General features: G+C 35.4%; 1 protein-coding gene across 1 annotated transcript; it reads right to left on the bottom strand.

The window, feature by feature from the left end:
• Window positions 1-27: 27 nt before the first annotated feature.
• LOC140517733 (butyrophilin-like protein 3) lies at window positions 28-23,502 on the bottom strand. The gene is made up of 7 exons (XM_072629235.1): window positions 23,054-23,502; window positions 18,887-19,013; window positions 16,966-17,313; window positions 16,470-16,748; window positions 4,318-4,338; window positions 4,059-4,196; window positions 28-2,179 (listed from the first exon to the last, which is right to left on the bottom strand). Exons 2-7 carry the CDS (start codon window positions 18,987-18,989, stop codon window positions 1,554-1,556), a joined length of 1,515 nt encoding a protein of 504 aa, XP_072485336.1. The 5' UTR covers window positions 18,990-19,013; window positions 23,054-23,502; the 3' UTR covers window positions 28-1,553.
• Window positions 23,503-23,688: the final 186 nt, after the last annotated feature.

Below are 23,688 nucleotides of genomic sequence, written 5' to 3'. Positions count from 1 at the left end.
GATTCCTAGAACTTCAACTCTCCACATTTAGATATGGTCCATGTTTAGTGTTACCCCAACAAAGTAGACTAGAAATGTATTTCAAAAATACTATATAGATCAGGTAGAGGACAACTATTTATTTTCTTTATACAAAAGAAATGCACAAAGCACAAGTAACCCACAAGCACATATTAATAAAGATTTAAACATGAGGCAATGACTTGTTACTACTATATACTTTTCTGGGATGTTAATATCGAAATAACTAATCACGAAATATTTTAGAGTACTGCTGTTCTGTATTCAGTTGAATAAAGCATTTTTTCCTTCTCTTTGAGTCTGATATCTGAACAGATTCCTCATGAGAGTTGTATTCTGGCTAGACAAGTTAGGAGTTTGGGTGTTTCTCTAATTAGCAATTATCTTCTCCATTAAATGTTACAGTAGCTGCATCAACTGAAGCGATAAGTTATGGCTTATCTAACTACAATAAGCATCACCTGAAGAACCCAGGAATTCCCAAGATTCAAAAGCCAACATTTCTGAAAAGCCCATCTCAGTATCACTTCCATGCAAGAATTATAACAGAAAAGGCAACCAGAAACTTGAGAAGCTAAATGAGGCTACTTTAGAGGGCACCTGTATTTGAAGTTGCCATTACTGCCAAAGGACAGTACTTCTTTCTCGTCCTTCCTAGGAAATCCCAGAAAAAGGTGTGGGGGGGGACATAGATAGTTGATAGATAGATAGATAGATAGATAGATAGATAGATAGATAGATAGATAGATAAAGATAGAACAGGATAGATACAGAGACACAGAGATGGAGAGAGACAGAGATTCAGAGAGAGACATAGACATGGGCAATGTAGAAACAGAGAGAATCAAATTTATATTTTCTGGAAAGGGAGAGCTTTAGAAGTTAGAGTTGCTCCTCTCAGGTCCACTGATTGTAGGCCACTCTTGCCTGGATCAATGCCCAATCTTCTTTGATAAAGGTTTGATGTAAAACCACACACATACCATGGAGGAGATGGACCAATAGACCACCCATTTTTCTGCCTCATCCCAAAATACACAACCTTTCAGTGCTGAGCCATAGCTTATATTACCCACTAAAAGTGACCCAAGATTTCAAGATCAAGGGAACTCTATTTTTCCTATTTCAATCTCTCTCCCCACTCCTAGTTAAATATTTGTCATCCTCAACAAATCACCTACGATGCATTAGGTATATTTATCCATACTCTAGAAAGTTCTCTGGGGAATCACAGCAGGCATAAACATTGTCTTTTCATGTACCTTTCCCTAAATGGTGGTTGAGATTGTCTGCTGAGGGGGAAAGGAAGGAAGAAGTGTTGGAATATAAAAGAGAAAGGATATAGTTGCTGAAGTATGGAAGAGTTGTCATTTGTCTTTGCTAAGGTCAAATAAGATGACCAAGACCAATGTCTTCAGACTCAAAATCCAGTTCTTTTTCTGCTAAGTTAAACCTTCAAAAATGCTTCAATCCTTGCGAACAAGAAAGGAGCTCTGGGAAAAGAGCCTTGAAAACACTAAAAAAAACATGGATTAACATCTCCTAGAGTGAGGAAGGAGGCGTTGAGTTATCTCAGCGCTGGGAACATCATTATATCTGTTCTGAGAAACAAGCACAGTTGACACAGGACAAATTGACATGGTTATTGAATGTTCTTGCTTTGCAATTTCACGAGGACAGAAGTATGGGTAAAGGGCTTTCCCATGGAAATTGCAGTTAGTGTATGTATAGATGTGTGATCTTGAAGTCACATTAAAGAAGGAGACTTCCATGGCCTTAAAATTTAGGAAAACTCCTATTCTATGGGCCTTTACAAAGAGAGTGAGGGCCTTTCTGGCAGGGTTAAATGTAAAATACTCATATTCATTCCACAACCCCAAAATCCAGTAGCCATTGTCAGGGGAGAATGTGATTTTGCTTTCTCCCCGGTTCACATCATCCCAACATACTCCCAGGTACCATTTCCTCATCTCCCCAACCTCCACCTCCCAATAAAGTTGACCTGAGGAAAAACTCTGTGAGGCCACCACACATAGAAACTTAAATCTTTTCTCAGTTTGAAGCACTGCAAGTTCTGTATCTTCATAGGTCACTGATTTCTGATCTTCAGACACATGGAGTTTGGGATGAGCAGTATCTGGATCCAGAGTAACTTCCACTGGTAGGAAAAAGAAAGAAAATAAGGAAGAAAGAAATGAGAGTAATAGAACAAGGAAGAGGAGACACAAGTAGGATAAGAATGAGAGACAGAGAGACATGGAGAGGCAGAGATGTGATGATAAGTGAAAGGGAGAGAATACAGAAAGAAAAGCAAAGGAAAGAGAGGAAGAAGAAGAAGAAGAAGAGAAACTAGGGGAGGGGAAAAGAAGAGAGAGAGATGAGAAGTAGAGGTCTTTTCAAATAAGACCAAATGATACTGGTATCAAATGAGTTCTTCTGATCATTTCCTCTGACTGGCCTTTTTCTCCTAACTTATCTCTTGTGTTTGTTGTATATTTGAAAACATATACCCAAATTTGTCTTTTAGATGATATTGACTGCCTTTCACTTCCCTAAAATTAAGCCTTGTTAAGTAATATAGGACAATTATGATTTGAGGACTCATGTACAAGTAATTTCTGCATGACGTTAGTATGGAAAGTGAGAGAGAAAGAAAAGAGAGGCCAAGAACAATTTCTTGAGGGAAGAGAAACCTGATTCAAACCAGGGACCACGTGACTCAGGGGTTTTTAACCTTTGGTAGGCTGATAAATCCTATCAATCCCTTCTCAGGGATTTTTGAAATATGTGAAATAAAATGCATAGTCTTAAAATAATTTATATTGAAATGATTATCAATGCATTTTAAAAGATACAATTTCATGGGCACTAGGTTAAAAACTTTTATTTCCAATACAATGCATTTCAAAACCCTTTCTGAAAAAGGTCATAGAAATTTGTTTCTTTAAAAGCACACAAGTCAGAAGTTACAATTTTAATTGTCATTCTATGAGATGCTTCTCTCTGTAGAATGAGAGAGAAATGTGCTTTTATTTTTAATGTGTGAGATCTGTGGAGATAAATTATGGGAGAAACAGAGAGAAAAGTGGAAAATTTCTTTCTTTTTAGGACCACAGCATAAAAACAATTTTATACAGACTCACTAGAGTCTGGAGACACTGTTCAAAGTGATGACATGAAAGGTGCTGAAGAGATTGTATTTATGGCATGATCAGAGAGAATTGGATAGGAAAGAAAGATGATGGAGAGGGCTTCCTTCTTGATGGAAACTTTTTCACCTTTATCTCAGAAAGAAGATAAAGAAAATTTTTCAGATTTTTCTGTTTTCCCATACAACTTTCTTTGGTTTCTTGAATAAATTATGTAGGACTATGTTCTCAGAAATGAAGAGAAGTCATCTGCCATTATACTGTTGGTATGTGATGATATTTGTGGTGATACTATGATATTTATCACAGCTAATATATTACAAAGAATTGTCTATATCTCTGTTTTATTATTGATTCCATTGTTAGCAGATTGTATCTTTAGTAACTTTAATATAAATGTGATCTTGCATATAAAGAAATGTACACAATTCCTTATGGAGAAAGATATTTCTCCATATTATTAAATAATATCTAGTAATCTGAGGGGAATCATCAAAAATTATGAGAAACAGGATGCAATGTTATTAATGCAACTAATATAATTAGAAAATATACAAATATACTCCTGAATTACCTTATAACGTCAGATGAAAATGACACTAATAAGCAATTCCATCCCTTAACCCAACACAATGTTCTTCTGTTTTCTTCTTCCATTCAAATAGAGTCTTTGATTTCAGCAATGAGCTAGCCCTCTATCACATTTATTCTACTGACCCTTTCCCAAAAATGAAAGCTTTGGAAACCAATACCAACATTCCTTCCCAACCTGTTTCTTCAAAGTCAGGGATAAGGGAAGGTGAAGTAACAGGAAAGCAGGAGACATGCTTGGAGTGAGAAGAGAATAAAACCAAGACCATGAAAAAAACCAACATCAATTTCAGTTACCTGAATGTCCAGTGGCTTCGATCCATTCTGCAAACAGAGAGCTAAATGTTATTTCTGGAACTAGGGGCAAGGAAGGACAAGTAAGAAAATGAAGCTGATGAGGGCAGATGAAGATATGATATGTGGGGAAGTTGTTCTCTTACCTGCCTCTTTTGTTTTTCTCTTTAAGTCTAAAAATAATGAATTAGAGTTGAAATAACTTAGAAAAATAGAGAGTCCCCCAAAGAAACTTGATACAAAATAGTAAAATAAAACTTACCCAGTTTTTTCTTAATTTTCTCTACAAATAAAGAGAAACAGAAAACTATGAGTGAAACGTAACTTGGATAAATCAAGTTTGAAGAAAGGGAGAATGTTTTAAGAAAACCAAATTCAATGGCAACAAGTAAAACAATTTCTGAGCGTGGGTCAATCACAGAAGCCATTTCCCCAGGGGTGGTTGGGACCCAAAGAGGAAAACAAAATGATTAAAAGAAGTACATTGCAGTCGTGAAAAGTCACAAAGAGTTTTGCAGTACCCTCCCCTTTTCATTCCCTTTACCTTGATTATAGTAGATAAAAATGAGAAAACCAAGGGCAGCCAAGTTGAGAAATATCACCACAATAAAACCATAGCTCCAGAGGGAGGTCTGGAAGAAGTGATCTGTAAGATAACCACATAAAACCCCAGGCCAAATCAGAGTCAATCTTGATATTTTGTCCCAAGAAAATTATTGATAATAAGGATAATCAAGATAATGATGGTAACAATAAAAATGTTGATTTATTTGTGAATTATTACAAGTAAGATATTCAGAGATGGCATGGTGTGGTGGAAAGAGGACTCAGAACATCAAAGGAGCATAGCTTTACTTCTTCGGAGATTTTACAGGCTATCAAGACTGATTCCTTTAAAAGATATGAATGTATAGTTTTCAGAATAAGAAATCAAAGCTATCAACAGTTACATGAAAAATTACTCTGTCACAATTATTAGATAAGTGCAAGTTAAGACAATTCCGAGATATCACCTCATGCTTCTCAGATTGGCTAAAACAGCAGAAAAGAAAATGATAAATGCTGGAGGGATTTTGGAATAATTGAGATAATAATGCACAGTTATGAACTGTTTCAACTATTCTGGAGAATAATTTGACAATATTTCCAAAAGACTCTCAAAGTGTGCATATTCTTTGACTAAGCAACATCACTACTAGTTTGGTGTCTAGAAGAGATTAAAGAAAAAGGAAAGTGATCTATATGTACAAAAATACTTCTAGAAGCTGTTTATGTAGTGGCAAAGTATTAGAAAATAAAGGGGATTCTCATCATTTGGGGAGTGACTAAATTAGTTGTAGTATGTATAATGGAACACTATTGTGCTACAAGAAACAACAAGGGAGATGGTTTCAAAAATACCTGTAAAAACTTCCATGAAATAATGATTCTAAGTGAAGTGAACAAAACCAAGAGAATATTGTGCACAGTAGCAGCAACATTGTAACAATGATGAACTGTTAAAAGCTTAGGTATTCTGATCAATACTATGATCCCTGATAATTCCAGACTCATGATTAAAAATGTAATCCACTTTGAAAGAGAAAACTAATGAACACTAAGTAAAGATTGAAGGTTTTTTCTTTTACTTTTTTCTTTTTGCAATATGGCAAACAAAGAAATATATTATATATGGCTTCACATGTATAGTGAAAATCATATTGCTTCCCTTCCCAGTGGGTAAGGGAGAAGCAGGATGGATGGAGAGAATTTGAAATGCAAAATAAAAAAAAAGAATGTGAAATTAAAAAGTGAGAAAAAGACTATCTTTTCTACCAATGAGGATACTGATACACAGAGAAGATACATGATGGTCTTAATGTCTAAGGTGGATTTGAATCTAAGTCTTTTTGACTGCAAGTCCAATATCCTTTCTACTCCTCCATGGAATGCCATCACTTTTGCTTACTGGCTATTGTTTACTTGGCCCTCTGTTTTCTTTGTAAATGAAGCGTTGGACTAGATAACTCAGATTATAGATTAAATGACCACAAACCCACAGCTGGAAAGGAAATTATAGTTCATCTAATCAAATCCTCTCATTTAGTATTTAGGAAAACAGAAACCCAGAGAGATTTAAAGAATTTGACCAATGTCACAGTCATAGTTAAATATAAGAGTCAATATTTGAATTCTAATCATGTGACTACAAGTCCAGTACTCTTTCTATTGAAGTGTAACCCAGTGAAATAGATAGCATTGCTGTATCCTACTTTGCATAAGAGGAAACTGAGGCAGAGACTAGTTAATTATTCTCTGTGCTTGAAAGCTAGATGATGAGTTCAGTTGTTTCTAAGTATATGTCACATTTTTGTGCTCTCTAAAGTTCTGGAACACTAGAAAGAAGTCTCTACCCTTGTGGTAGCCTTTGATTTTTTTCTGAAACCTATCAAAATTTCCCAAGAAATATATTTTCTTCCTATGCCATGCCACTCATTACTATGTTTTTCCTTTCTAGTTCCCCTTCCTTTTCTCTCAATAAATGGAAATCCTTATAGGGTGTCTCTGATAAAGTCATGATCAATATTTCTTTTCCACAGAGATCACAGAGTTTGGGTCATACAGTCTGGCTGAGGGGTGGAAATCAAACCTAGGTCATCCTGACTCCAAGGCTGTTTCTATATTCTATAATCTTGCACAACTGGGCCTTTGGTATATATATATATGCGTGTGTGTGTGTGTGTGTATGTGTGTGTATGTATATATATATGCATGCATGCATATATGTTTATACATGTATACACATATACATACACATGTAACACATATTTTAAATACTGTGCATAGACAAAAATATAAGCCCAGAAATGAATGAGAAGAAAATGTTGCTTGAATTGCCTTTAAATATTTAACCATTAAATCTGCAACAGACATTAAATTTCTAAAAATTTATCATATTCTTCAGCTTATTTCTATTAAATTCATGATAAGTTACAAAATATAGAATAGTTCTAATAAATGGAACGTTAGTGCTCCATACTTGTAAAAGTGATAGAAACTAACAAATCTCTGTAGTTCCTATTAATGTTTAGAATTATGTATATAAAAGTTTGATACCAGAATTTAAATTTCAAATCTTCATCATTTTTGTAGTATCATCGTGATATATTAACTTTGTTTAAAGTAAATTATTAAGATCCATTACAACTCTTTACTATTGAATTTATAAAAGTCAAGTTTTATGTCACTTTCAGAGCATGTATTCATGAAATATTATTTAAATATAACTCTTCTTTTCAGATTAGTAAACAAATGTTTTAAGGACAAAAAAAAGTGTTGCTTGAATTACCCTTGGGAAATTCCATAATGCTTTTAATGATCCAAACTTTCCTTGATACAAAGGTCTATCCTTTTGACAACAATATTCTGCTGGCATTGCTATAAGATTCTATGTCTTAAAATACCATGTTCAAGAAATAGAGTGGTGAATGAGGGGAATAGATTAGGTACACAGTACACTGTAGCAAATGACTATAGTAATCTAGTATTTGATAAACCCAAAGACTGAAGGTTATGAAACAAGAATTCACCATTTGACAAAATCTGGTTGGGAAAAGTTGGAAAACAGTTTGGCAGAAACTAGGTGAAGACCATCATCTTAGAGTATAAAAACAATAAGGTCAAAAGGGCTACATGTTTTAAACATAAAGTGAGACATTTAAGCAAATTAGGTGAGAAAAGAGTGATTTACTTGTCAGATCTATGGAGAAGGGAAGAATTTTTTTTTTTTTTACCAAAAAAGAGATGGTGAACATTACAGGATGTAAAATGGAATATTTTGATTATACTAAATTTAAAAGATTTTGTGAGAACAAAACCAATGCAACCAAGATTAAAAAGAAAGCAGAAAGTTAAGAGAAATTTGTTTTGCCAATGTCTCTGATTGTCTTCATTTCTAAAATATATAAAGAATTGAGTGAAATTTATAAAAATACAAGTCACTCCCCAACTGATAAATGGTCAAAGGATATGGTCAAAGTCAATTTTCAAGTGAAGAAATCAAAGCTATCTAAAGTCTTATAAAAATGCTCTCAATCACTATTGATTAGAGAAATACATATTAGAACATCTCTGAAATACTGCCTCACATCTATCAGATTGACTAATGTAAGAGAAAAGGAAAATGACGAATGTTTGAGAGGATATGGGAAAATTGATACCCTAATGCATTGTTGGTGGAGTTGTGAACTGATTCAACCATTTGTGAGAGCAATTTGGAACTATGCTGAAAACACTATAAAACTGTGCCTTTGATCCAAAAATACCACTATTTGGTCTGTATCCCAAAGAGATAAAAGGGGTGGGGCAAGGACCTATTTGTACAAAAATATTTATAGCAGCTTTCTTGGTGGTCAAAGAATTGGAAATTGAAGGGATGTCCATCAATTGGGGAACAGCTGAACAAACTGTGGTATGTGATTGTAGAGGAATATTCTTGCACTATATGAAATGATGAACTAGCTATTTTCAAAAAAACCTGGAAAGAATTATACAGAATGATACAGAGTGAAGCGAGCAGAACTAGGTGAACACTATACAAAGTAATAGCAATATTATACAATAAACAATTGTGAATGACTTAACTATTCTCAGCAATACAATGATCCAAGACAGTTCCAAAGGATTCATGATGAAATATCCTATCCACTTCTAGAGAAAGAAATTATGGAGTCTGAATGCAGATTGAAGCATACTATTTTTCACTTTATTTTTTCATAATTGTTTCTTTTTAGCTTTTCTTTCACAACATAACTAACAGGTATCTATATCTATATTTATGTCCATATCTATATCTATGTCAATATCTCTATTTTTGGAGACAGAGTCTCTGATGAATTTGCAAAGGATTCTCCTGTGCCCCAAACCAATAATTCTCAACCTGAAATCTTTAATGTGCTTGTTTTTTCAATTTGGGCTGGTTTGCCTCCTTTTCAGGCAGTCTAGCTGTCTGTGTGGTCCTACATGGGGGGCTTACAATAAAGTTCCAGATTCAAAGAGACACATGATTGACTTTTATCTGACCACAACATAGAATTTCTGAATTCAAATGATCTGCTAGCCTTAAGCTCTCCAGTCTCAAGGATCACATAAATTTGTCATCATCTCTAGTCCAAACAAGAGTTGTGGAAGAGAATTACAATGTGGTAAGAGTTAGGAAGATTCAATGTGAGAGACCTAGTGGAAAGCCCCCATAATTTTAGATAAACTCCTTGTTTTAGATTCATACAAGGACATAGACAAAATTCCCAAAAGATGATATGATATTGATGGTATGTGTCTGTACTATTGGAGAGAGTGGCAACATCAGTGAATTCAAAGTTCCATTTAAATATCAGGGCATATATATTTGAATTATATTCATTGTACTGTTTTGAATGGAATATAGCGTAATGCACTTTTGTCTAACTTCATTCTCTTCCCTTTGTGGTAAATTTCTCTGATCATGATGGCAGAACTACAAATGTTTTATAATTAATTTTTTTTTTTTGCAAATCCTGGCAACACTAAGCCTACTATGATGAGGCTATGTGTACTTTTGCCATCTCAACTAGGCAGCTAGGTGTTAGCTGGGTCTAAAGTCAAGACGACCTGAATTCAAATCTGTCTTCAGTCACCTAACGACTGTGTGATGCTAGGCAATTCACTTAACCTCTGTCTTTATCATTTTCTTCAACTCCAAGAATTATGAAAATCAAACAAGTTAATATTTGTAAAGTGCTTAGTACATAATAAGTGCTTAATAAATGTTTCCTCCTTTCTTTCCTTCCTTCCTTCTTTCCTCAGCTTCCTAACCTAGGCAACTAACCAAATCAGTTCTTAGACTGGCCATCTCTTTTGTTCACCAGTTTAATAGTTGTATACATTTATGCATAAGATTATGTCCTTGCAGTTTCACATTATTTCTGTTTAAATAACTCTCCTTCCTCCCACGATGTTATGATGACATATGTTCTCAAAAGGGAGAAATTATAAAAACTTAAATTGTTTTGGTTCTTATTTGTTCTTAATTGAGTAATAAACCATATTTTAAGAAAGGTAAAAATATCATTCCATTTATTTACCTTTGAAAACTATACATGTGGTTGGCACCCTCAAGTTTTCTGATGGCCCAACAGTATATTTAAATGACTCTTGATAGCTGCAACCATGTCAGTGGTCTTAGAAAGTGTACTATTGTGCCAGCAAAAACAATGACAAAAGACCAAGTAAAGATGATGATACTAAATGATGTGTTTTTGATTTGATCCTGGTGGTAATAAAGAATGAGACTGAAAAAAGTGGAACAAGATATTGAATTTCCTCCAGAAGGTCCATTTGAATATCTGCAAATGAATTTCAGACAAATACTCAAATTCATGGACTTTGTATATCTTTTGGTAATTACCTATAAATTCTCAAGTTAGATTGGGTTTTCACATTCAGAATTGTTTTAATAGTTGTGTAGAATCTTTTAAATAATGGTCTATTTGAGGGGTTTTTTTTGTTGTTGTTATTTTCTTTTGTTTAAGGACTCTACCAAAATACTAAGTGAGAGAAGGGCTTATTTTCAGGTTATGGAAGTTGTTTTTTTGTTTGTGTATTTGTTTGTTTCCTTAAAATATTTCTAATCCAAAAAATAGAGGGGCAGAGCCAAGATGGAAGAGTAGAAAGACACATGTACTCTAGTGCTTCCCCCACAGCTCATAAAATACCTGTAAAAAATGACTCTCAACAAATTCTAGAGCAGCAGAAGCCACAGAATGACAGAGTGAAAGAGATTTCCAGCAAAAGGTAACCTGGAAAGCCGACAGGAAGGGTCTGTCCCAGTCCTGGCCACATGGCACTGGGAGAAACAGGATGGGAACAGGGCCCCAGGGCAGAATTCCCAGCAGGGAGCATCTCAGATCCCTCAACCTACAAGTGCCAAAGAAAGCTTCAAAGGTCAGTAAGGGGGCTTTCCAATTGGGCGAGAGGGGATCAGGGTCCCTCTCAGCACTGCCCCCAGGTCTCAGTAGCTGCAGTGGCAACAGGGGTTGCACAGCAGCAGCAGGGGTGATGGCAGCAGTGGGTGTCCATTTGTGAAGCACTTGGCCTAAAGCCCCTGGGGGAATTGAGTAGCTGATCTGGACCTCAGCCCTGAGTGGCAGCCCACCCACACCTAAAGCCCATGTGGAATTGAACAGCTGATCTGAATCTCAGCCCTGAGCATGGTCCTGGGGGGAGCAGGAGCACTAGGACCTTCCTCTTGACAAAGGATTCAGAAATCAAGTAACTGGCTGGGAAAATGTCCAAAAAAGGGAAAAAAAATAAGACCATAGAAGGTTACTTTCTCGGTGAACAGCTTTTCCTTCCATCCTTTTAGATGAGAAAAAACAATGCATACTGTCAGAGGAAGTCAAGGTTTCTGCCTCCAGTACCTCCAAAATGAATATACAATAGGCTCAGACCATGGAAGAGCTTGAGAAACGAGTCAGTAGCTTGCTAAAGGAGACCCAAAAAAATGCTGAAGAAAATAACACCTTTAAAAACAGGTTAACTCAATTGGCAAAAGTGGTCCAAAAAGCTAATGAGGAGAAGAGGCTTTAAAAAGCAAAATTAGCCAAATGGAAAAGGAGGTTCAAAAACTCGTTGAAAAAAATAGTTCTTTAAAAATGAGAGTGCAGTTCAGGGAAGCTAATGACTATATGATAAACCAAGAAGTTACAAAACAAAACTAAATGTTTGAAAAAATAGAAGATAATGTGAACTATCTCATTGGAAAAGCACCTGACCTGGAAAATAGGAGAGAATTTAAAAATTTTGGGACCACCTGAAAGCCATAATCAAAAAAAGGAGCCCAGACATTATCTTTCATGAAATTATCAAAGAAAACTGCCCTGATGTTCTAGAATCAGAGGGCAAAATAAATATTGAAAGAATCCACCAATCACCTCCTGAAAGAAACCCGAAAAGAGAAACTCCTAGGAATACTGTGGCCAAATTTCAGAATTCCCAGGTGAAGGATAAAATATTGCAAGCAACTACAAAGAAACAATTTGAGTATTGTGGAAATACAATCAGGATAACAGAGGATCTGACAGGTTCTACATTAAGGGATTGAAGGTCTTGGAATAGAATATTTCAGAAGTCAAAGGAACTGGGATTAAAATCAAGAATCATCTACCCAGCAAAACTGAGTATAATACTTCAGGGGAAAAATGTTCATTTAATGATATAGAAGACTTTCAAGCATTCTTGATGAAAAGACCAGAACTGAAAAAATTTCTAACCCACAAACTGCATTGGCCATGTCCTCCACAGGGTTCAGGCAAAGTACAAAGAAGAAATAGTTTATGGAAGTTGGAACTCTCAAAATTTTCAGATGAGTTACAGGTACCCTAAGCTAATGTTCTTCCCCTGGTCTTGGTGTCTGTGTTTAACACTGTGAGAAACAGCCTGGAGAGTTCTGTTTCCAAAGAAAAGATATGTCAGCAAGGTTATTGGAATAGGACCAGGAATGAGCTGTAAAACCATAAAGACAGTCAGAGTTAAACTGATTAGCTGAAGCAGAAACTGTTCAGGAGCTAGATTGATTGAAACCAGACTTGTGGCTAAATCACAATATTATAATAAATGAATATGGAGAATAAGGGGAAGGGAAATGATTGGATAAAACTGTATAAAATGGATTACTAAACTTTGCTTGAGGCATGCCTATTTTAGGACACCCAACTTGCAAACTCATATTAAAGCTTTCCTGACTCCATCAGTGAGTGTTCTTTCTGGAGTGAGCACATTTCTCACAATACGATAAGACTTTCACCCCATGAAATAATTGTTGGAAGGTCAATCTGAGTAGACTTTGTCAGGTTTTTCTATACTGTACCATCTTGTCACTAGAAGTTTTGATTAATGATAGCTAAGAAATCACTACTGGGGCAATGAAAGACTTGGAATATAGTAAGTAATTCTGCTAGGAAAAAACCAAACACCATTATAAATCTGCTCTAGAAATTGTGTTCATCCTTCATTTTCGAGGAAAATCATGACATCAGAGAAATGATGACTTCTTGCACTTGACTTTGTTTTGAGTGAAGGAGGGCTGTGCAAGATCACCAGCCTCACTTTCTCCTCCTGAGGCATCTGGATCCAGTGACCAGTGACCATCCTGATATTCATCAGGATGACTAGAGATGCCCCAGGATAAATGAGAGACCTTGGCCTTTTTAGGATAGGCATTTTTACATACTCACTTTCAAGGAGTGAGTGAATATTTCTCTTTAAGAAGTAGTCAGGGAAAAGCCCTTTTAATGAGCAAAAGAAAAAAAAATAACTAAATCAAATTGGGAGGGAAAGAGAAACTGTTACCATTGATAATCACTGTAAGTCAGCCATTAAGTGGGGCTTGGGATGGGCCCTATTGTTGTCCAACCTATACGCTTCAGAGTGTGCAGGGTTTAAGGTTTGGGGAATGGGAAAAAAGGAAGGAAGGAAGGAAGGAAAGAAGGAAGGAAGGAAGGAAGGAAGGAAGGAAGGAAGGAAGGAAGGAAGGAAGGAAGGAAGGAAGGAAGGAAAGAAGGAAGGAAGGAAGGAAGGAAGGAAGGAAGGAAGGAAGGAAGGAAGGAAGGAAGGAAGGAAGGAAGGAAGGAAGGAAGGAAGGAAAGGACATTCAGTCAGTGAAGACCAAAGGAAGTGAAGAGGGAGACAGAAGGGAGAGGAATAAGGTGAAAAGGTAAATACAAAGGTAAGAGAAGCTTGCAATTTGTTGTTAATGATTTGGAGAGGTATCTTTGATTCAGATTTGAAAGGAAGTATATTTACTAAAAGCAGAAAACTTCATGAGGTAGGCAGTTAAGTCAAAGATAATAGAACAAGACACTTGCTACCTAAGTGGACATTAAATATGCCTCATTATACAATAATATTTATTGTCTATTTTTGCTTACAATGCCATGCCACTTTTAGAACAGGGGGCCAGATTCAAGAACAAATATAAATATGAGTCATTTTTATCCTAGTTTCTTGTAAAATTATTGGTAATGTCCCATAGAAAAATTCTACTCTTGAAATACAGATCCCCATGAGTAAATATAGACATTTTGGCCAAATATTTACTACTGATTAAAACAGTAGCTTCAAAAGAATAAACTATATTTTTATTATGATCTTTAATTCTTGTTAAGAGGCTTAAACTTTCTTTTTAATTCTCTCTTCAATTTATTTCAGCATGATGAATTTGCATCCACCACTTTGTTTTTAAGAGAATGTTTTGCATTTTGTATGATTTGTTAACCTCATATTTATGTTTCAACATTACCATAAGCCTCATTGTACTAAGTTTCTATTTTGCTATGCAATCAACTGCTTTAATATAACATTAATAAAGTCTAATGTAATATAATAAAAAGGTAATATAATGTAATAATAACGTAATATAATAAGGGTAATAACCATCACTGATTCTCTTAAATACTGATTCTTAAGAAAACTGCCAGAAATCAAGAGTAAGCAAGAGAACTTAAAAACTTGAAGAACATAGACATTTGTCAGTCCAGATTTAGTGATATTTATGAATATGTATCCAAGAGGGGAACTATGGGAAAAAATAAGAACCAGCATTACCTTGCAACATCTTGATAGAGTAATCAATCCCTGAACCACATAGTGAATTAAAAATAGAAAGCCCCCAAACACTACTAAAGGAGAAATAAAGTATAACAAACTAAACATGGACACAGTAAAGACTTGATGTCTTTGGATAAAATCTTTTCAACTTTGCCTAAACGGACTTCTTTCACATTTCCTAAGGGTTATATTTCAAATACTCCCATTTAATTCTTTGACTAATCCCTCTCTTTTTCTCCCCCTCCCCATCCTGTGAAATGCTTTACTTATATACCCTACATTGGCATGCAATGCTAGTGATTGGATGTGCACTCTACAAGTGCATGAAAGGTCCTAAAAAAACCCAAATCTGTACCCTAGGTAACTGAAATCACTGTCAGTAAAAGCAGCATTCCTTAGCATGCTAAAAAACATTGCTTTCAGTTGGTCTCCTACATTTGACATTGTCATTAGACTTCTACTGACCTGTATACTTCTGTCAAGAGGTCCCACTTCTCTTAGTTCAGATATTTCCCCAACAGATGAATAAGGAAAGCAACTTTTAATTATGCTAATGAAATGAGTACAATATTCATATTCATTGATCTAGAGATCTTTCTAAAAGGTATATACCTCAAGGAAGTAAAAATAAGAAATAAATGTACCGTTAGCACCAAAATATTCATAGATGCACTTTTTTTGTGATAGCAAGTGAAAATAATTTCATCTCTTTAGTATTAACTTCTTGCCTTCAAAATCTTTGAAATCTCTCCCTCAAGTAATGAGAATTTTCATAATTCAATCTATCACAGGTCTTAAAGTATGAAATAATTGTGAAAGCCATTTGACAAAGTGAAATGAAGATAATAGGAAGTCTGTCCTAACAGGCTGAAGGATTTGATCACTCTCTCTGAGGCTGGGTCCTGCATAAATTAAGTATCCATAGCTAGAATCAAATAATTCCAGAAATAGAACAAGTGTAGCCTTCCAGCAGTGTCTGAGTAGAACTTGCCTGAGGTGAAAAGGAGAAGACTCTGCCATAACTTCAACTTAGGCTAGGTTTCCTTCTTTTTCACCCTATTTTCTAGAAGAGGACTAAGGGAGTTTTAAAGAGTCAAGAGGATTCATCATCATCCTACCATTATCCCTCCATGACAGCATTGTGTGGTGGCATTGTTAGACTTTTGCAAGATGTTTTATATGACTTACCCTTATTGTACCACTTTAATAAATGCCTCTTTCTAAAAGCTCTTTAGAATGACAGACTAAATTGATGTTCAACTGAAGATCTTATAGGAAAGCACATTGATGAATACTCAAGTTGTAGCATAGAGTATAACCTCAAAAGTCTAGAACTTGAGGGGGAGATAATCATTGTCCTAGGGCATAAACTTCATCTGTGAAAGTGGGAGTTATGCCAAGGATACTCAGAATTTCTATGGGCCACACTGAAAATACATGTTAGATTATACTCATTTTTACTCTCTATCATAAATTCTGGGGTGCAGTTGTCACTTCCTCCTAAAATTCTCTCCTTTCTCATCCCAGTAACTGGCTGTATGCTAATTAAAGTATTAATTCCTTTCATTGATCATAAAATGAATTGGTTCACAGCAATTGCTTTACTGCCTAGGTCAAGTAGTCATATATTTGACAGATAAAAATGTTGGTACTCACCTTTTTCAAACCATTTGTGACTATACATTTTTGAACGTATTTTTTTAAAAGGACACAAATCCATAAATCTAAGATATTCTACCGAGTCATTCAAGCACTCATCCCTTATATTTCCTTTCTCTCCATTCTGCTCACCTGCTACTTGCACTCTGGATTCCTTCTCTTGTTTGAGGGCAATATTAAGGACTGAACACAAAATGTTCTTGTTTGAATGTTCTTTTATAGTAAGGGTGGTTTCTATGAAAAAGAGGCCATGATCATCTTGCACTATTGTGTAGTTTGATGATAAATACTGTCCTGGATCCTGTCTCCATTGTACACTTGGCTGAGGCAGCCACCCAGCAGATTTACACACCAGCAAGATGCCACCATCTCTGTATTCCTCAAGAGAGATAACAGGGGTTGACCCCAAAGCTGCAGAGAACAGGAAATAAAGTTAAACCAAAAACCAAATCTCAAGGATATCCATAAATAGAGATAATCTAGTCCTGAGCTAGTTCGTGAATTTGTTTCTGTCTCTTTATCAAAGAGTGTGAAAACATGGCAGCATGGCCTCTTCAGTAGTATGTTCTAGCTAACTGAGTTTAGATACAGAAGGTGAGGATATCACATCATTGAAAAAGTAGCTTACCTGCTACTTGTAACTCCCAAATGTAATGCTGGTAGAAAGTTTGAGATCCAAACCAACATCCATATGTTGCCTTGTCTGAAGGGGTTATGTTCCTTAGTTTTAAGGAGACTGTCCCTTCAGTGATGGCATCCTGCACAAATTGGGTCCTTCCTCGATACTCCTGCATTTGCCTTTCATTACTTTCTTTCCCATCTTTGTATAGAAGCAGCAAAGTATAGAATTGGTTCTTGAAGAACCTCACTTCCATGTCCACCAAACTCATCTTGGGTAAGATATGACAGGAAAAAATAACATCTTCTCCAACCAATGCCTGAATAGGCTCATTTGGGCCAATCACTTGAAACTGACCTGTAGGGATAACCAGAAAAGATCTATTAACCATGGACGTTTGTCAATATAATGTTCAAGGCTTGAATTAGGTACAGAATAAAAGCTTCCATATTGCTTCTTCTCAATCTTCAGCTACTTTGCCCAGGACAGAAACTTCTCCTTTTTCCACTAACACCAGAGAAGGGTCATGAGATTAGAACTGTATGCTCATAACATAAAATCACAAAATATTATTATTGAAAGGGACTTTAGATGTTATCTAGTAAAAGCTTCCATCATATGCCAGAATTTCCTGTACAATATTCCTTAGACTTCATCATTCAGATCCAATTTTCTATTGGGATTCTATTTAGTATCCAGATGCTTCTGCAATACTTCATTAGAAGGAATAAGAATGATGCTCATACAGATGAGAATATTAATGGAAATGAGGTGTAGAAAACAAAATTACTTACATCATTTTTCTTGTTCTTTCCAATCTTTGCACCAAGAAGGATGGACTAAAATATCAACAAGTAGTAGGGCAATAAGATAAATAAAGTTTCACCTAACCCAGCTTAATGTTCTTGTTTCACCTAAATTCAAAAATTCACTCACAGACAATGAGTTTAAAGTCATTAGATCCATATTAGTTATCTCCCAGAGTTTTTTAAAAAAAAAAGCAGAGGAGAATATGATTGTGACACTATGGTGTGTGAATTCTGAAAAAAAAAAAAAAACCATGGAAAATGGAACATGGGCACATATTTTCCGGATGTCACTAAAAAAAAAACAGAAAAGAGGAGATTGCAAACTATAGACTTCTGAGCTTTCCAAGAGCTAACCTAGATAAGTTTGAATAGGTTCATCACTAAATTGTCCTATATGTCTCAGGACCCAAAGAAGTTTTACACACACCTAGTGCCCTAGAATTAAACTTGGTCTTCATGGGTGGATATAGAACGGGAGATCCCCTTAAAGATGGAGGTGAGTCAAAGCAATGAAATCAAAGATTCTTGAAGTATGCATATATTCTAATTTTGCTTACATTCATCAGCAATGATAAGGATTGTTATTGTTGTTTGTCACCATCACTAAACAGAGTTTATTGTACAGTCAATGAATAAATATTTGTAAGGAAAGAACTACAGGGAAGAAAGTAAGAAAGGAGGAAGATGTATATTTTAATGGATTCTTTCACTGATTTCAACCAAACATGTGATAAAAAGTACAGAAATCCCAAATACTATGTCAGACTTGGGAGATGTACTTAATGGGAAAGGCACATTTGAGTTCCTCTCAAATAATATAAGAAGAACAGGCATGCTTACTTTGCCTTGTTTCTCTAAGAGTGAGGATGGGTAGAATCGGCCATATTACAACAGCAGCAACCTGAATTTAGCTGGCCAGGATTAAGGGGTAACATCTAAAAATAAAAGTCTGATTCAATTGGCTTTTAGTGTACTTTATTGAACTAGTGTGATATCTAAGCAGCTGAACTACTACATTTATCACATAATCATTGCTCAGTGTTCCCCCAATTCAATTAAGTAGAATATACATGAAGGTAAAAAGAAGAGTGAGGATGGAAGAAATGCACAGGGAGACTTACCTGATCCTAGTCCTATGAGACTAAGGACAGAGATGAAAAGGAATTGATAGTCAAATAAATGGAAGACTGGACCGGGGCATTGGGAAGCTGAGACATTCAACATATCTATGGATTTGTTTATCAGAACCTGTAACAAAGTGCAAATGGAGAACTTAGTAGAGTAGAGAGTGGGAAGAATGAGAGTAAAGTCAGAAGTACAAGAGTAATTCCCTGATTCATGGTAAGGATGACTGGAGTCCCATTACTGCTGAGATACAGTGCCCTTGGAAATTTGCATAGTAGGGAAAATATTTCCTGATCCTAACCACGTCGAATCCCTAAGAACAACAACTGAAGGAGGGTTTTCTCCCTTACAAGACTGAACAGGGCAAATTTTTATGCCCAGTAGTATAGACAGAGTTGAGATGGATGATTCCTGAAGCAATGACAAATAGAGCAAAAAGGAAAGAGAAATCAAATCTAGTGACTACTGTGGAGTCATTAATTTCCTTTAGTCTCATTGCTTAATCTTTCAGCTCTATGCTTCACTGGTTTGTTTTGTTTTTGTTTTGTTTTGTTTTGTTTTGTCCTGTGACTTTAATGTACAACTGCTCTGCTTAGGTGGGTGGAGAGATAGCTGAACTAGAAGTTAGGTCACCTGTACAGTCTCAGACAAATGACTTCAACTCTCTGACCATCTGTTTTCTCATCTGTCATATGAGGGCTAGGTAACTCATAAAATCTTTTCTAGATTAATACCATTAAGTTCTGAAGTTGATAAGACGGAGATGGTACATTACCCATTAGTAATGTAGAAAAGTGGACTCTGTCTGTAAAGATAGTGTCTGTTTTATACACCAGAAGTTAAAAATTTGGACTCTGAATTCAGCAAGCTGAATTGCTTGTTTTACTGCTCTTCCCCTATCCTTCCTACTACAATGGGACCAATAATTAAACCTCTCTCAGGAGAGAGTGCACAAGAACAGGGAAGGGAAGAAAAACATCAGTCTATTTTCCTTCTTGGAAAAAACTCTGCATAAAGGCTCTGTGGCTGTGGTGGTCAAACAGAAGTGAGATTATTGTGTTTGTCCTTCGTTCTCAAAGAGGACCATGACATCAAAATGATGACATGACTTGCAGTTGACTTTGGTTTGAGTGAGGTAGAGCTGTGCAAGGTCACCAACCTCACTTTCTTCTCCTGAGCCAAATGGCTACAGTGCCCTGATATTCATCAGGAGGACTGGAGATGGTCCAGGATGCAATGTGAGACCCTGATCCTTTCAGGTCAAGGTTGTATCACAATCTTAATTTGATTGAGATACACCCATTCAATGAAAAGGCTTCTTTAAGTTCCTCAAAGGATGACCCTTTAATAAAAAACAAAACAAAACAAAACAAAAACCCAAACAAATCAAAATGAGAGGGGAAGACTCTCAGGGTTGCTGGGTAAAAGAGGAATAATTACTATTTAGTTATTACAACCACTCTGTGCTAGGTGGGTAGGGTCTTGTTGTCCAGTCTATGAGTTCCAGAGTAAATTGGTTTTAAGAGTTTCTCTTTTGAGCAAGAAATGTAACCAGTAAACCCAGGGGGGGAAAGGCAGCTTTTGGCCATAGAATTTACCTTCCCCTGGGCAGAACACCAGAGGAGAGGAGTGCTGATGGTGTCGGGAGGATTGGCAGTGACGTGTGGATTTTGGTCCCTGGGAGTGTTGCTGGAGCCAGTTCTGATTGGCTTAGCAAAGTAACAGCATTTAGTAGAGTGCCTGGCATGTAGTGCTTAATAAATGTTCATTGATTGATTGACTGGTTCTCTAGAGCTGATTCTTAATTTTTCTTTTAAAAATATTTTTGTTCCTTTTGAACTTAAGTACAAAAAGACAAAATTTTACATGCACATAGCACAATATAAAAAGAGCATTCAACATAAAATCATGGATTTCTAGTTCACACTATTTACTTCTTCTGAAAAACTATGTAATAAATAATACACCTTGTATTCAAAGCTACCCTATTTTTCTGTGCTTCCTTCTAAGTTTTCTTATGTTCTCTCATGTACTTTTTTCTTTTTCCACATACATTTGTACATATAAGCATACACATACATGTATATATATATATATATATATATATATATATATATATATATATATATATATATATATATATATATATATATATATATATATATATATATATATATATATATATATATATATATATATATACACATACACAAGTATGTATATGAAACCATGCTATACATATTTTATATTTATCAATTCCTTCTCTGGAGATGTTTAACATCTTCCTTCATAGGTCCTTTGTAGTTGTTTTGAGCATTTATAATACTCAAAATCACTTTGTAATACTCAAAATGTTCTTAGAACAACTTAGAACAACTGTTACTATAAACAACGTTCTCTTGGTTCTGCCCATTTCACACTTCATTATTTTATGCAAGTCTTTCCTTGTTTTTTTTTTTCTAATAGGAGTGAGCTCATCATTTCTAATAGTACAGTAGTATTCCATCATAATCATGTGCTACAACTTGTTTAGCCCCAGTTGACAGGCATGTCCTCAATTTCCAGTTCTTTGCAACCATAAATAGAACTGCCACAATTATTTTATGACATATAAATTCTTTTCCTTTTCCCCTCATCAACTTGGGAAACAGCAGAATATATACAGTTTCATAATCCTTTGGGCATGATTTCAGATTGCTCTCCAAAATGGCTGGATGAGTTCACAGTTCTACCAACAGTGAATCAGCGTCCTATGATTGTTAAGTTTTCTATGTGAACATTTAAACCTTAGCAATCAGCAAATGCTCCAAATCAGGGTTTGTTGTATTGATCTGTTGGTTACATAGGCTTAAGAAAGTAATGGAAAAAATGTTACACCATTCTATCACACACCCAGCTTCTCTTACCTCCCATAGCAAGCAGCATTGAAAACAAAGGTAATAAATGAGGGTAAGCAAGTTGGCACTTCCCTGGGAAGAGAAGAATGAGGAAGAATACATAGGAGGCAATAGGCACAAAAGATGTGAAATCTCTTGTATATTCATGTCATTCTAAATGGATTTTCTAGTCATAGATTAGAGAAGAAAATATCTGAAGTCAATAGTAAAGGAACTAAAAATGTACATAAAAATGGAACTCATTTTATTTGCTAAAGAGAATCTAAATGTGACAAATGGGGATCAATTATTTAGAGAAGCATTTGGAAAATTGCTGTTTTTGTAAAAATGAATTTAATTAATTGAAATTGTAAAACATTTTTAAAGTGAAAATAAAATTAGGTATTAGTTGTAATAAGATGAAATATTAATCATTGCCCATTTAATTGTTCCCAACTTTTAAAAATGACTGAAAAATAGATTCCATTGTCTTTTCCAATGAGTTTATATGAACTTTGGATAATGACAGTATTGGTACCTAGAGCCCTTCAGATAGAATTTTGTCCTTCCCTTTGTTCCTACTTCCCCTTGAAGGTATATATGTATGGCAGATAGGGTAGTGCTCACACTGCCTGTGCTCTAGTGCTCAAATCCTGACTCTCTGTCTCCTTAAGTATATCTGTTTTTCTCTGTCTCCTTTTGTGTAGGAATGGAAACAAATGACAATCCATTTTGTTTATAATATTTTTTATACAGTTGCCACCAAAATGTTGCACACACATATACGTCCATGATATAAATATGTGTATAGTACACATACATGTATGTGTGTAATGGTGATCAGTGGAATAAACTAGCTAGGCAAGCACTAGAAACAAATGCACACACACTGCCTATATAATCAGAGTCAAGTCATTTAAATTCAGGTCAACATTTTGGTGGCAATTCTATAAAAAATATTAGAAACAAATGTCAAAATAGATTGACATTTGTTTTCATGCCAGACATTCTCAAAGGCAATTAAATGACAGACCCAGAGGACTCTGCTCTCCCCCTGCCATAGACACACACATACATACATACATATATATATATATATATATATATATATATATATATATATATATATATATATATATATATATATATATATATATACATACATACATATGCAAGCATATATATACATATATATATATATATATATAGTGTGTATACATGTACACCTCCTCCATCATACTTAGTTCCATCCTACCAATCTGTATACATTCCCTAATATTGACTTACCAGAAATAGATGACGCTCATAGAACGAAGTCAGGAAACAAGAAGGGATGTAGAGTAAAAGTCTGTGGCTAGAGGAACTTCAGTCAATGCTAAGGAGAACACAAGAGGGGCACCACCAAAATAAGTAGGGGTTCATCTCCATCAGGATCATTGTGCTTCTCTAAAGGCAACTGCTTCAGAAACAAAAGCTAAATTATCCAGGAAGAAATAAGTTTTACTCTTCTCTTAGTTGCATTTCTGTGTGGGCTAAGAGGGTAAGGATATGAACTTTGGGTTTATAAAACAAGTGTCTTGTTTGTCAGTTGAATTATCTGCCCAGGTCACATATTTGACAGCTATAAATATCTACACCCCTGCCCCTCCTACTTTCCTGTATGGTAAGACAGATTTCTACATCCTACTGAGTGTGTATAATATTACCTCTTTGAACCAATTATGATGAGGTTCATGTGAACCCTCTTAAATCCCCCATCTTGCCCAAAACTTTAAAAGTTCTTTCACTTGTCTTTTATGTCAGACAACAGACCCCATTCTACCTCTCCCTTTCCCCTTCTGTGCATTCCTCTTTCTCACTCCTTAATTTTATGTTTTTAGATAATTATCCCATCATATTCAATTCATATCCATGCCCTTTTT

This window comes from Notamacropus eugenii, chromosome 1, assembly GCF_028372415.1.
Source record: "Notamacropus eugenii isolate mMacEug1 chromosome 1, mMacEug1.pri_v2, whole genome shotgun sequence".
Taxonomy (NCBI): domain Eukaryota; kingdom Metazoa; phylum Chordata; class Mammalia; order Diprotodontia; family Macropodidae; genus Notamacropus; species Notamacropus eugenii.
Note: the sequence above shows the minus strand (reverse complement) of the source record. Positions and strands in the feature narration are given on the sequence as shown.